A 14,227-nucleotide genomic window follows, 5' to 3' on the forward strand; every position below is an offset into this window, starting at 1 on the left:
TTGAGGCCGGTGGTGGGTTGGAGATCGTGTGCGGGGGAGAGAGAGAAGAGAGGACGTGGGGTTTGCGGCTGTGTGAAAACGAGGAGAGAGAGGGAGTTGTATATGCGGGTTTTATAGGGTAGGGTTAGGATTAGGGTTAGGTATAATTATCTTAAAACGAAATTAATTAAAAAGAAATAACTACTGGTATTTAAAAATCAAAATAATTATGGGATAAATATCTACAATTAAAACGTAGACGTTGTGGTAATATAACAGTTGATACGAAATAGTCGAAATATACCCATATTATATAATTAAACAAAAATACTTAATAAACAAAATATATTTACTTACATTTAAAATTAAATAATTATGGGATAATTATATACACAGTAAAACGTACTACTTGTACTAATACGACAGATAATTTGTAATAGTTGAAATAACACAACAATTTATATCAAAGATATGTAATTAATAATACAAAGTATTATGCGAAATAATACGTAATAATATTAATAATACAACATATTATTTAAAATAATACGTAATAGTACTAATAACATAACAAATTAATTCTAGAAAATTTTACTGTGCGAAATAAATTTATAAATATTAAAACTATTTAAATAAATATAATTTTGGTTTTTAAATTGTAGGAAATTATAGGAAATTGAGAAAAATACAAATACTCTTTTAAAAATAATAATTAAGTATTTTAAAATTCTAAAAAATTATTTTAATTAATATCAAAATTTCACGGTCATTACATCCTACACCCCTTAAAACAAATTTCGCCCTCGGAATTAAACCCAAGGACAGAGATATGGAACAAGAGTTGGTACTTGCAAATCAACGAGACAAGAAATAATGAGAAGCTCTAGAGTCAAGGGTGATAAAGCAAGAATGGAAGAAACAAGAACTTTATCTAGTATAGAAGGAAAATACATCAATGGAAGAAACAAGAACTTTATCTAGTATAGAAGGAAAATACATCTAAACTAGCACTCATAAATAATTCATATCATAATATCATAAGGCAATGCGGAATAAGAAAGTTCATACGTAAATAAAACTAATAATAAACTATTTATCATAATATCATAAGGCAATGCGGAATAAGAAAGTTCATACGTAAATAAAACTAATAATAAACTATTCTTACCGGTGATAACTTGGCTGTTCGCCTCTGCTTCCACAGCTGACATCGTGAACATCTGACGAGGTTTCTTACCGGTGATAACTTGGCTGTTCGCCTCTGCTTCCACAGCTGACATCGTGAACATCTGACGAGGTAGTTGCTGCCTTCGCGCTTCCTGATAAACCTGCTGCTGTTGAGGAAGAGGCTCTGCTCGAGGATAGGGTCCGTGCTGAGCTGGAGCTGCTGAGTCTAATCGAGGTGGAGCTGGAAGAGCCGCTCGAACTGGAGGTGGGGGCAAGCTGGCCTGCTGACATTGCGGACATTCCCGGTTAACATGATCAGGGGACCCACAGTTATAGCATAGACGAAGACGCCTAGGGCACTCCTGCTGGGTATGCCCAGTGTAGCTACAATAGGAACACTTCACCAATGACTGGCTCTGAGACTGCACTCCACGACCCTGATAAGGATGAGCCTGATGAAATGGCTGACGCTGAGAATACTGCTACCTCTGCGGGTTCTGCTGCTGCTGCCTCGGAGGGGGACGCTCGACATTCCGGGCCGGAGCTGCTGCTGTCCTGCTCTGAATCATGTGTGAGTCTTTAGGCTCGTTATGCATGCTTTCAATCTCCCGTGTTGCATCTAGTACTGCATCATAAGTCCCCAAAGCTCTACCTGCCAGAGCCATCCTAATGTACTTGTCCAGACCCTTCTGGAACTGATGCCTCCTAATCGTCGGGTCTGTAACAAGATGAGGAGCATATCGACTCAGGGAGAAAAACTCGGCCTCGTACTCATCTACTGTTCGCCCTCCTTGCTTGAGCTCCACAAATCTTCGCAAAAGATCATCCCGAGCTGACTGAGGAAAGTACTTCCTGTTGAAACGCTCGGTGAACATCTCCCACAAGATGGGCCTCTCTAAATGAGTCTTCTCTGCAGTCCACCAAATCTGAGCGGTGTCAGTGAGCTGAATATCCATGAGGTCCACCCATTCAGCATGGGGGATGCGGGTCACCGTGAGAATAGTCTCCGTGACCTTGAGAAACTCCTCTGCTGCTAAAGGTCCCTTGGCACCAGAAAAGGAAGGAGGCCACATATATCGAAACTCTCTAACTCCAGACTCTACGCGAGGGGGAGGCTGGTGCTGCGGCTCCCTGTGAAGTTGTCCCGCCAAGTACTGCTGATTCGCGGGCAATCCCTGAATCATTGCCAGAAGTTGGCTCGGATCCACTTCGGGCTGTGGGGCACTGCTACTAGATGGGTTATCGTTACTACGAGTACCCACCATGATTCTGAAGGAACGAGGATCAAAAGGAAAATTATGGTTAAAATCAAATAATATATTTGGAAAATAGGAACTAAAACATAGTTATTAAAATAACAGTATAAGAAATTAATTATAGTCTAAAATAATAATATAAGAACTTAATTGTAGTCTTACGGATGAAATATGATATGTATCTAAATTGTCTACCATATTCTTATTAGTGAGGACTCGGGACCGTGACCTGCATGGGCCACCACTAAAACCTGTCACGCCCCGCTTCCCAAAATACCGGGGAATTGGGACGCGAACAAGCCCGCGACGTATTAGACTGAGGAGAGATAAGTGCTAGACCCCGTCTTCTCAATCTAATACGCTAAGCGTCTGGAAATAAATACAAACGAAGTCATAGGTCCCCGATCACACATAGCAAGAACATAATGAACAACTCAGAATGGAAAAGATACATATCACAAGTAGAATATCATCCGGGACACAGAGATGGGTCAAACACGCCCTTATTACAAAACGGTCCAACAAAAATATAAAATACATAGTGTAAAACCCCGAAAATTTGAATACTTTATGATAAATATTAATAAATATGTTATACATTTATAAATAATATATTATGATGTTTGAGTATGCTAGGAATTGATTTGAGATCAATTCAATGTATATATGTATATATGTGAGTACAAATACACAAATCATGCACAAAGGCCAAGAGCGAGAATCTGGGAATTTTGACCAGTTGAGAGTTTCTATGTTTTTCACACCGATTCATTAGGAATCTGGAAAGGTGTATGATACCAAAGTTGTAGGTATCTTCAAGAGCTTTCCAACAAATCTTAGATCACGTTATTCCGAGGTCGTATGAGAAAGTTATAGGTAAAATACCGAAGGCGTATTTTCCTAGTCAGACTAGGTATTATATATTAGATCTTTTTTTATCATGACCTTCTTGGCCCATTTAGATTTTATGATAGTATGATTAAGGTCAAGATTCCCATGATTGTGGCTGGCTGATAGAGTGCAAACTTGTTTGACACCAACAAGAACTGCAGGATCCTTTCAAGCTGTGGTCATAGTATAGCTTGAAGCCAGGTTCAGGACAAGTCAAATGGATGGCAAAATAAAATTAATGGTGACTCATCTATGTCGGCACACAAGTCACATTTGAAATGTTGCACCTCGGAGGGACCGTTTTGTCTGCTTTTTTCTACATAATTTGTTGTGAATTAGATTCTGAACAAAATGCTAACAAAAAAATATGTAAAATTTTGTTACGCAATTTTATTTGAACGAATTATTTTGTGTATAAAAATTGGATCTTTTGTATATATGTATGAAGACTAGGTCTTTTCATGTTAAAGAGATTAAGCACGAATTTATAGAAGTGTTTTAAGATCTGAAAATAATTTAAAATATCATTTATCTGAATTTAGATGTCTTATGCTTCGTTTTAAAGTTTTGTGCATGATTGAAGGTTTACATATGATTTCTTGTGCAAATAATCATGCTTGTTATGTTCTGCTGAAAATCCAAAATTGAACCAAACTAATGCCAATTGAAAGATATATGAATCTAGTTTTGAAAACAGAAAACCATACCTAAAGATAGTTTTCCTAGAGAAAGATATACTCATTTTACTGATGATATATCCTGCAGAAAATCTGCTGCACATATAAAATGTTTGACTGGAAATTTGAAATATCATATGAACTCCAAACTGAGCCAAATTAGTGTCAAATGATATCTATGTGAGTCTAGTTTCCAAAACGAAAAACTATTCTTAAAAAGAGTTTGTCCAGAGAAAGATATTCTCATTTTACTAATGCTATGTTCTGCAGAAAACTGCAGATGTGCTGATTTGAAATAAATTGATATATTACGTAAAGGTTTCTTGAGTTTCACTCTTGTTTGTTATTTTTAAGAGAGTTTCTCGATCTTGTACTCATACATTGTTCATATATGATCGAGGGTTCTATTGAACTTTTGTTGAACATGAGTAGTTGCCTTGTTTATCGAGTATTAAATTGTAGTATTCATGTTTTCATCTACACATATGAGATGACTTTTCTGACACAAGCTTAGATCTGTACCGTGAGGCATGCACAAGAGTAGAATATGTATACCTTTACTTCTAGTATTCCATGGTTTATATATACAGTCCTCGTGTTGGACTATAATCCATTGAAGTCCTCGTGTTGGACTATAATCCATTGAAGTCCTCGTGTTGGACTATAATCCATTGAAGTCCTCGTGTTGGACTATAATCCACTAAAGTCCTCGTGTTGGACTATAATCCATTTCAGTCATCGTATTGGACATTTACATATTTGACCACGTCTTGGACATTTGTTAAGCTATGAGTATGACACTTATCTAAATCAGGACATGACATGATTACATGAGATTTGGACATGATAGCTACCTAGGCTGTACATGACACTTATGTAATTTTGACCTTTGACACTTATTTGGTTATGACATGACACAGTATTTAAGTTTTGAGATGGGTTGTATTTCTCTTTATTATTGTTCCTGTATTAGATTTTGGGTTTGGTGTTTAGGGATTTACAATTTGAGATACAAGGTATATACATGAGGGTTTCCTTGTTTGGATTATTTCGCTCGACGTACCTATGCTCGTGTTGTAAATCTCTAAATACTAAAATCCTCTTTTGTTAGGATCTATGATTTTAGAATATTATGTATTCACTGTATTTTCATATACAACGAGCCCTATCCTTTGGGGTTGGTTGTGATGATGCTCGCTAGCGCTTTGACGCTCGTTGTCCCTCCCCCTTTCAGGTAACGAGCCAGATGCCCGGAGAGTCGCAGGTCGATGGCGACGCATTTTAGTTTTAGCCGTCTATTTAGTTATATTTTCTTTTGAGCTCCACTGTAGACTTTTGTGTAGACATGTAAGAGTTTTATTCTAGAAATTTTAAAGGCTGTGTGCCTTATTTCCCTTTGTTAGACATTTTGTATTTGAGACTTGTTGAGGACTCCAGTTTATTTATTTCAGACATTTACTTGTATTCCAGTATATTAGATAATGAAATATTAAATCTCTTTTTCATCAGTTGATTAAGATAAATTTTAAATAATTAGTTTTGAACTTCTAAAATGTTATTCCTTTGGATTTAGATACTATTATGTTTCTAAAAGGTAATGTTAGTATGTTAGGCCTCAAATTCTACAGAAAAAAAATTGATGAGTTAAATGGATTATTCACTTGGACAAAATTTGAATTACAGAACACAGCTAATCAAACAGCTAATTTTCTTGTGTCCACTTCCTTCAGTTTTGCGGAAATAGAAGCAAAATCTGCAGCAATAGAGATCTTAATGAAATGCCTGCCAGATTTATGTCCTTTGAGTCAATGTCAAATGAACAAATTAATCCAGTTTTGATAGGTACGATATTCAACAGTACACAGTCATGAGCACGCCATGGGTTTTGCTGAAATTTCTCCATCCAATTTGTCATGATCATAAAATGAAATGAACAACTCTCTGAAATACAGAGATCTTTCCATCCTGAGAAAAACTCCAATAAAAGAATTCGCATTACGATAATAATCAAAATAAGACACATTTTGTGCTAATTAACCCATTAATACAGGCATAAATCAGATACTTTAGAACTAATTAGATTAAATTAGACTGTGATTAGAGCACAGTAGAACTAGCAGGCCAACATTCAGGCACAATCTGATCCTAGGAACACAATTAGATCCCTTTTAGTGGAGGTACATAATATCACCAATAAATGAGATTGTTCAACCTCTTCCAATGATTATGATTCACTTCTCTTTGTCTATCACCAAAAAGAAAACTGAAGCATTGCTTTTCTTTTTTTGAAAAATTTGGTTAATGACAAGTCGGTGATCAATTAATTAAAGAGTAATGATGTTACTGTTCAAGCATCAAAGGAAAATTAGTGATAAGTCAAAATCAGCCATTCAATCCTAAAAGTGAAGGGCCCCTTCATCTAACAGCGTCAATCTACAGGATAAGACCACTCAAGAATCTGCACCGTTTTCAAATTTTGGTGCCATGTAGTATGTACTATTATCTTTCACCAATTAGGACAATTACTCCATATTATCTTTGTAAAAATTTATGGTATCTTCCCTCCCTTTAGTCCTATAAATAGAGTTCTTTGTGTATAAGTGTTTGGTGAGGGCAAGTGAATAGGCCATTATCATCAATCAAACTCTGTCTCCCTCTATATAAGCTCTCAGGTCTTTTGAGTTTTGCAACCGGAAGCGATAACAAGTCCCTTTACTGCAGTCTGTAAAAATGGGCCGAGGCAGAGCTCCCTGCTGCGCGAAAGTGGGACTCAACAAGGGCTCATGGACTCCAGAGGAGGACATGCGGCTCATTGCCTATATTCACAAGTACGGCCATGGCAACTGGCGAGCTCTCCCGAAATTTGCAGGTAGCTTCATGTCTCAATGGAACGGTTATGTTATATGTATAATTAAGTTAATCAAACTCCTCATTTTAAACAGGGCTTCTGAGATGTGGAAAGAGCTGCAGACTAAGGTGGATCAATTACCTTAGACCTGATATAAAGCGTGGTAACTTTACCAAAGAGGAGGAGGATACCATTATCAAGCTCCACGGATTACTAGGAAACAAGTAAATGAACTAAAATTCTGATTGACTTGTTAGTGCATTGTTAATTATAATATTTTCCTTAATCAAAGGTTCGAACTGGTTTTACAGATGGTCTAAGATTGCATCTTGCCTACCGGGTAGAACTGATAATGAGATCAAAAACGTGTGGAACACCCACTTGAAGAAAAGATTGGCGCCTAAGGAGGAAAAATCAGGAGAAAACCCTGAAGAAATTCCAAGCTCACCGTCGTCAATAACTACTGCCTCTGTTTCTGTGTCATGCTCTGATGAAGGTGAGAGCAAAAAAGAGAAAGAGCAAAATGACAAGGAACAGCATGAAGCTATGGATGACAAAATTGACAAGATTGAGTTATCCGTTGAGCCCAATCTGGACATGTGGGATATGTTGGAGGATTCTTCTTATTCAGAAATAACACACGAAAATGTTGAACCTCCCTCCTCCGACGTGCGAGTAAAAGGTGATGACGGTAATACTCTGGTCGACTTGCCCGAGATTCTGATCGAGCCAGAGATTTGGAATATGATCAATGATGACTTAAATATTGCACTGACAAGGGACACTACTGCTGCTGCTACACCACGAACTCATCATCAAAACATCAAAGCTAAGGGTGAAGATGAGAAAGAGAGATGGCTGCAATACTTAGAGAAGGAGCTAGACTCGTGGGAAGAGTGTGCCGCTGCTACTGCACAGGTGGAGGGGGCAGACCCAGTGGCAAGTTATTTTCAAGCACTGCAAGCTTCACCCTCACCTTTAGATATCTTATATTGATTACAAGTGCCCTCGTGCAATGGTTACAAGGAATATGACTGCAAGAAAATGCGCTTGCTAAAAAATTATACAAAGATTGTAATATAACAAGAATCTTTGGAAGTGGAGGGTGAACATTTTCCTAGCTTCACTCACCAAATCCGATCAATGTTGATCAGTATAAATGTGTTAATTAAAACTAATGCAAAATACAGTGAAGAAGCAGTCATCATAGATTTCTCCTTGTTAATGTGAGTAATCTTTATTTAATATCAGTTAGTTTATGCATGTGGGAATATCTTGTTCTTGAGTATAAACTGAATGAAGGTTTTTCCATTCATTCATGACTTCAGAAAAATTTGAACAGGTCCTTTATAGAAATGTTGGGTATATCTGACTTAGGCCTTGTTCGATGACGTTAAAAAGAGTTGAGGTGTAAGATTATGCATTTCGTTTGCCAAAAAAAATCCGGAAATCTCTTGCCACCTCAACTTTCAAGAAATGAACAAGTGCCACATGGGATTTTGTTTTCAAGAGATTTCCATTTCTCATGTTTGTTTCGTTTTTAATTTTCGAGAAATGAACCGCCACATAGGCTGCCACCTCAAACTTTCAAGAAATGTGTTTTCACACCAAATTGGGCTGAAAACACTTGGAAATGTCCCATCTAAGAATTATTAATTAGTAAAAGCACTGTTGGAATAGTGCAGAATAATAAAACATAATATTTAATACCCCATTTCTCATTTCCTATTTCTTGTTCTCAAACAAACAAAAGAAATAGAAAACTGGGCACTGTTACTATGGAGGCTTTTTTTGTCTGTTTGTGTGACTTGGCATTGAAATGTGGAGTTTTCTTTGCGAAACAAACCAAAAAAAAGAAATCTGGGAAATGTGTTTGAAATGTATTAAAATCATTTCAAGGATGAGTTTTCCATTTCCAATTTTTTTGTGGAAATAACCAAACAGGCCCTTATAGAAGTGGAGAAAGAGGGGATTTTATGTCTGTCAAGAGTTGGACTAATTCCATTCAAATAGAGGAAATTGCATTAGCATTTTCTAAATATATATTTATAATGCTTACATAAATATTTCACAAATATCAACACAATCATTCAGCTCCACAACTTAACACTTGCACTTGTGTGTATTTAGCAATAGCCAATAAGCTTTTAACTCTACTTGTATTCCTTTAAAGAGTAAGAGTATTGGTTGTTTCGTGAATGAACGAATAATATTTCTTTTGTCACCTTAACTACAGACACCTTGTCAATAATAATCAGACGGAATAGTGATTACTGAACATGAAGGTGCCTGGATTTAATCAGTGATATTTAAGGCTAAATTTGCGCTAGCGTACAAATGGGAAGGTACGATCACATCTTTCCTAACACAATTAGACTTGTGGTTGAGAGAATTAGTAAAAGAGAGTTTGGATACCCATATCAGGGCTTCAACATCAATCATAATAAACAAGAACTTTGTTTTCTATTTCTACTTGTGAATGAAGATTGTCTAGCTTGTGGCTTCAAATGAATCGGCTGTTTTAACTGCCATGTGTCCTAATGAAGTGTTTAACATAGAAATTTGTACTGTACTATCAGTAACCAATTGGGATGGTTACCTGTAACTTGAATTATGAAATCAAAGTAATTGGTGTTCATGGCAAAAGAAAATTGTGTTGGAAAGGTCTAGCTTGTGGCTTCAAATGAATCGGCTGTTTTAACTGCCATGTGTCCTAATGAAGTGTTTAACATAGAAATTTGTACTGTACTATCAGTAACCAATTGGGATGGTTACCTGTAACTTGAATTATGAAATCAAAGTAATTGGTGTTCATGGCAAAAGAAAATTGTGTTGGAAAGAGGTGTAGATCAAACCTCTGTTCCGACGGGAAGCTCGCAGCGAGCTCAAACTTGGCGAACACGATCCTCGCGTTGAGCGGCTCGACCCTCGCGTCCAGCTCTGACGCTCGCGTCCAAAATGCCGACCTCCGCGTCTTGGCGATTCCCACGTCCGCGTCCAAAGCGGGTCGCTGGCGACAGGCTGTCGCCAGCCCATCAATCTCGCCTATAAAAGCAAACCCCGATCCCTAGGGTTTGGTGCTTTTTTCTCCCCCGACTTTTCTCTGGCGGCGGATCCTTTTAACGCAGCAACGTTCATCTTCTCAAATCGCAGCAGCGATTTTGCCTTTTTATCTCCAGCACTCAACGGTGTTTGAGGGGAGATTTAAGAAGAGAGAGAGAAGAGGAAGAGGGGATTTATTGTGGGTATTAACACTGTAGCTACAGTGTTCATTTGAGAAATCTCAGTTTAGAGATTTGCTCTTGATTTGTAATTTCTTGTTTGATTAATAAGAAATTGACTGTGTGGCTCCCGAGGACGTAGGCAGTTGCCGAACCTCGTAAATCTTGTGTACTGTTCTCTATTCTGCGTTTATGTTGCATTAGGGGTTTAGGTGTTAAATTCCCAACAACTGGTATCAGAACGTGAAACGATCTAGAGAAAGTCAGAATCAAGTGGGAGCCATGGCCGCAGATGAAGGGAAAGTGAGATTAGAGAAGTTTGATGGATCAGATTTCGGATTCTGAAAAATACAGATAGAGGATTATTTGTATCAGAAAAATCTGTATCAACCTCTCTCGGGGAAGAAGCCGGAGGGTATGAAGGAAGAAGATTGGAATCTTCTGGACAGAAAAGCCCTCGGAGTTATCAGATTGACATTAACTCGCAATGTTGCGTTCAACATAGCGAAGGAGAAGACCACGGCAGGTCTTATGGCAGCACTCTCAAACATGTATGAGAAGCCATCAGCCGCGAACAAAGTTCATTTGATGCGGCGGTTATTCAATCTGAAAATGGCGGAAGGCGCGTCAGTAGCACAACACCTCAATGAACTTAATACGGTTACAACCCAATTGAGTTCAGTTGAGATTGAGTTTGATGATGAAGTTCGGGCGTTGATACTTTTGTCTTCCCTACCAGAGAGTTGGAATGCTACAGTCACAGCTGTGAGTAGCTCGTCGGGAAAGAAAAAGTTGAAGTTCGGCGACGTTCGTGATTTGGTTCTCAGTGAGGAGATCCGACGGAGAGAGTCGGGTGAAGCTACAACCTCTTCAGTATTACATACAGAGTCAAGAGGTAGAAATTCAACCAGAGGAAACGGACGAGGAAAATCAAACTTCAGAGGTAGATCAAAGGACAGGAGGTCCAAATTAAGGAATCCAAGCAACAGCTCGAAGGCTATCGAGTGTTGGAATTGTGGGAAAACCGGGCACTACAAGAATCAGTGCAAGGGTGCACAGAAGGAGTGGGAGGCAAAGGTAGATATGAATGTTGCTTCCACCTCAGGAGGAGATGATGCGTTGATATGCTCTTTGGAGAGCAAGGAGGAGTCTTGGGTGTTGGACTCGGGAGCATCATTTCATGCTACTTCTCAGAAAGAATTCCTCGAGAAGTATATCCCCGGAAACCTTGGAAATGTATATCTTGGTGACGATCAAGCATGTGCCATTATTGGCAAAGGTGTAGTGAAGATTAAGCTGAATGGGTCGGTATGGGAGCTGAAGGATGTCAGGTATATTCCCGACCTGAAGAGGAACTTAATCTCAGTAAGCCAGCTGGCTAGTGAAGGCTACACGATGACTTTCCATAGTGATGATTGGAGGATTTCGAAAGGCGCAATGACGATTGTCAGAGGCAGGAAGACTGATACCCTGTATATGACAGCGGGTGCACGTTGTTCGATCTCAGTTGCAGCAGGCAATGAGACTTCAAAGCTGTGGCACCAGAGACTCGGTCATATGAGTGAGAAGGGAATGAAGATCATGCACACAAAGGGAAAACTCCCAGGACTGCAGTCAGTGGAGATGGATATGTATAAAGAATGCATACTTGGAAAGCAGAAGAGAGTTAGCTTTCAGAGAAGTAGCAGACCCCCCAGGAAGCAGAAGCTAGAGCTTGTTCACTCAGATGTTTGGGGACCAACAACCACCGCGTCTATTGGTGGAAAACATTACTTCGTGACTTTTATTAATGATCACTCTCGGAAAGTGTGGGTCTACTTTCTGAAGAAAAAGTCAGAAGTGTTTGAGGTTTTCAGAAGATGGAAAGCCATGGTCGAGAATGAGACCGGTCTGAGGGTAAAGAAACTCAGAACAGACAATGGTGGTGAGTATGAAGACACCAGATTCAAGAAGTTCTGCTGTGAGCATGGTATCAGAATGGAGAGGACCGTGCCCGACACGCCTCAGCATAATGGTGTGGCTGAGCGCATGAATAGAATGTTGACAGAGAGAGCCAGAAGCATCCGTATACAGTCAGGTCTACCGAAGCAGTTCTGGACAGAAGCAGTCAACACAGCAGCTTACTTGATCAACCGAGGTCCATCGGTTCCATTGGAGCACAGAATACCAGAGGAGGTATGGTGCGGAAAGGAGGTAACCCTCTCACATCTCAGAGTTTTCGGTTGTGTAGCTAGAGGTATGGTGCGGAAAGGAGGTAACCCTCTCACATCTCAGAGTTTTCGGTTGTGTAGCTTATGTGCATATTAGTGATCAAGGCAGGAATGAGTCTGATCCCAAGCCTAAGAAATGCACATTCATCGGGTATGGTGAAGACGAGTTCGGCTACCGTATTTGGGATAACGAAAACAAGAAGGTGATCAGGTGCAGAGATGTGACATTCAACGAGAAGGTGATGTACAAGGACATGCATAAGACAGATGACGGTGACTCAGAGAGCGAGTCAACATTTGTAGATACAGATGATGTTCCGGATAACCTCTCGAAAGAACCCAATGCAGAAGGTCCTCAGCCAGAAGAGACTGTTGGACAGAATGGTGCGTAGAAGCCCAACGCACCAGCTCCGATATTAAGGAGAAGTACTCGTCCTTCTGTGCCTAACAGCAGATACATGAATTATATGTTGCTGACAGATGGAGGGGAGTCTGAAAGCTTTGATGAAGCTTGTCAGAGTGGAGATGCGAGCAAGTGGGAGTTTGCTGCGAAAGAAGAGAAGAAATCTCTGATCTCCAACCAGATATGGGGACTGGCTGAGTTGCCCATAGGGAAGAAGGCACGTCACAACAAGTGGGTGTATCGAGTGAAAAAGGAGCAGAATGGTTCCAGAAGATACAGAGCCCGACAAGTTGTCAAAGGATTTCAACAGAATATCCAAGGAAGAAAGAATCCAGCGGATATTATAGGCTGTCTAAAAAAATCACAACAGATAGTTTATCCCCATCAAACACCGATGATGGAAGTTACAATCTGACAACTTCCAGAATGCTACAATTTGAGGACTTTCACGTAGAAGGTTACAATCTGACGACCTTCGCAACAACTGATGAAAGCTCTAATCAACAGCCTTCACAATCAACATCAGGAGTTACAATCTGACGACTCTCATATTTCAAAGGAGCCAAGAACGAAAGTTTAAAGGTGACGATCTTGCGGCGCTCTAGCAAAAGAGACTACAATCGACGGTCTCTTCATATTAAAATGCAGATATCTCTCAACCGTAAGAATTTGGAAAATTGACAGAGCAAACCGAACCCTATGGGGTTGGTTTGGTTGGCTCCGTCTCGTCGAGATAGCCGATTTTCATATATAATTCGTCCATTTCCGACTTAACGGTTTGAAAAGTTATGACGGTCCTTCACGCAGCAAGTTATGTTCTGAAGTCCGTCTGCAAGACTGGGCTTCATCAAAACATTGGACTTAGCCTGAAGCTCGCCTAGGCCCCTAAGATTCGCCTCTGGCATTAAAGATCAAAACGCACGGGTCGACCCGCGTTATAACATCAAAACGCAGAGCTACGCCCAACTCTGGTTTTCACATCAAAACGGCAGAGTTAATCTCTAAACGGCCCAACTGTGCGTTTTCAGCCTTTAAACAGGCTTAACTCTGCGTTTTTAACATCAAAACGCAGAGTTAATCTCTAAAACGGCCCACAACTGTGCGTTTTCAGGCCTTTAAACAGGCTCAACTCTGCGTTTTCAACATAAAACGCAGAGTTAAATCTCTAAAACGGCCCAACTGTGGCGTTTTCAAGCCTTTAAACAGGCTCAACTCTGCGTTTTCAAACATCAAAACGCAGAGTTAAATCTCTAAAACGAACCTAACTGTACGTTTTCAGCCTTTAAACAGGCTCAACTCTGCGTTTTCAACATCAAAACGCAGAGTTAATCTCTAAAACGGCCCAACTGTGCGTTTTCAGCCTTTAAACAGGTCAACTCTGTCGTTTTCAACATCAAAAACGCAGAGTTAATCTCTAAAATGCCCAACTGTGCGTTTTCAGGCCAACTGTGCGTTTACATGGCTCAAATGTGCGTTTTCAGCCTGAAACAGGCCAACTGTACGATTTTCAGCCAACTGTGCGTTTTCAAGGCAATGTGCGTTTCTGGCCAACTTGCGTTTTCAGCTCCAGAAACG

At 39.6% G+C, this 14,227-nt stretch overlaps 1 protein-coding gene across 1 annotated transcript; it reads left to right on the forward strand.

Annotated features, from left to right (window-relative positions):
* On the forward strand, positions 5,546–8,043 carry LOC109823104 (myb-related protein Zm1-like). Its single transcript, XM_020389392.1, has 3 exons — positions 5,546–6,839; positions 6,913–7,042; positions 7,130–8,043. Exons 1-3 carry the CDS (start codon positions 6,701–6,703, stop codon positions 7,812–7,814), a joined length of 954 nt encoding a protein of 317 aa, XP_020244981.1. The 5' UTR covers positions 5,546–6,700; the 3' UTR covers positions 7,815–8,043.

The sequence above is a fragment of the Asparagus officinalis genome, chromosome 1 (assembly GCF_001876935.1).
Source record: "Asparagus officinalis chromosome 1, Aspof.V1, whole genome shotgun sequence".
In the NCBI taxonomy this organism is placed as follows: Eukaryota; Viridiplantae; Streptophyta; class Magnoliopsida; order Asparagales; family Asparagaceae; genus Asparagus; species Asparagus officinalis.

Excerpts from the sequence above, each read along its gene's own strand:
- LOC109823104 (XM_020389392.1), top strand. The coding sequence starts at position 6,701 with ATGGGCCGAGGCAGAGCTCCCTGCTGCGCGAAAGTGGGACTCAACAAG. Across the intron at positions 6,840-6,912 it reads AGCTCTCCCGAAATTTGCAG|GGCTTCTGAGATGTGGAAAG; the intron begins GTAGCTTCATGT and ends CATTTTAAACAG. Across the intron at positions 7,043-7,129 it reads CACGGATTACTAGGAAACAA|ATGGTCTAAGATTGCATCTT; the intron begins GTAAATGAACTA and ends CTGGTTTTACAG.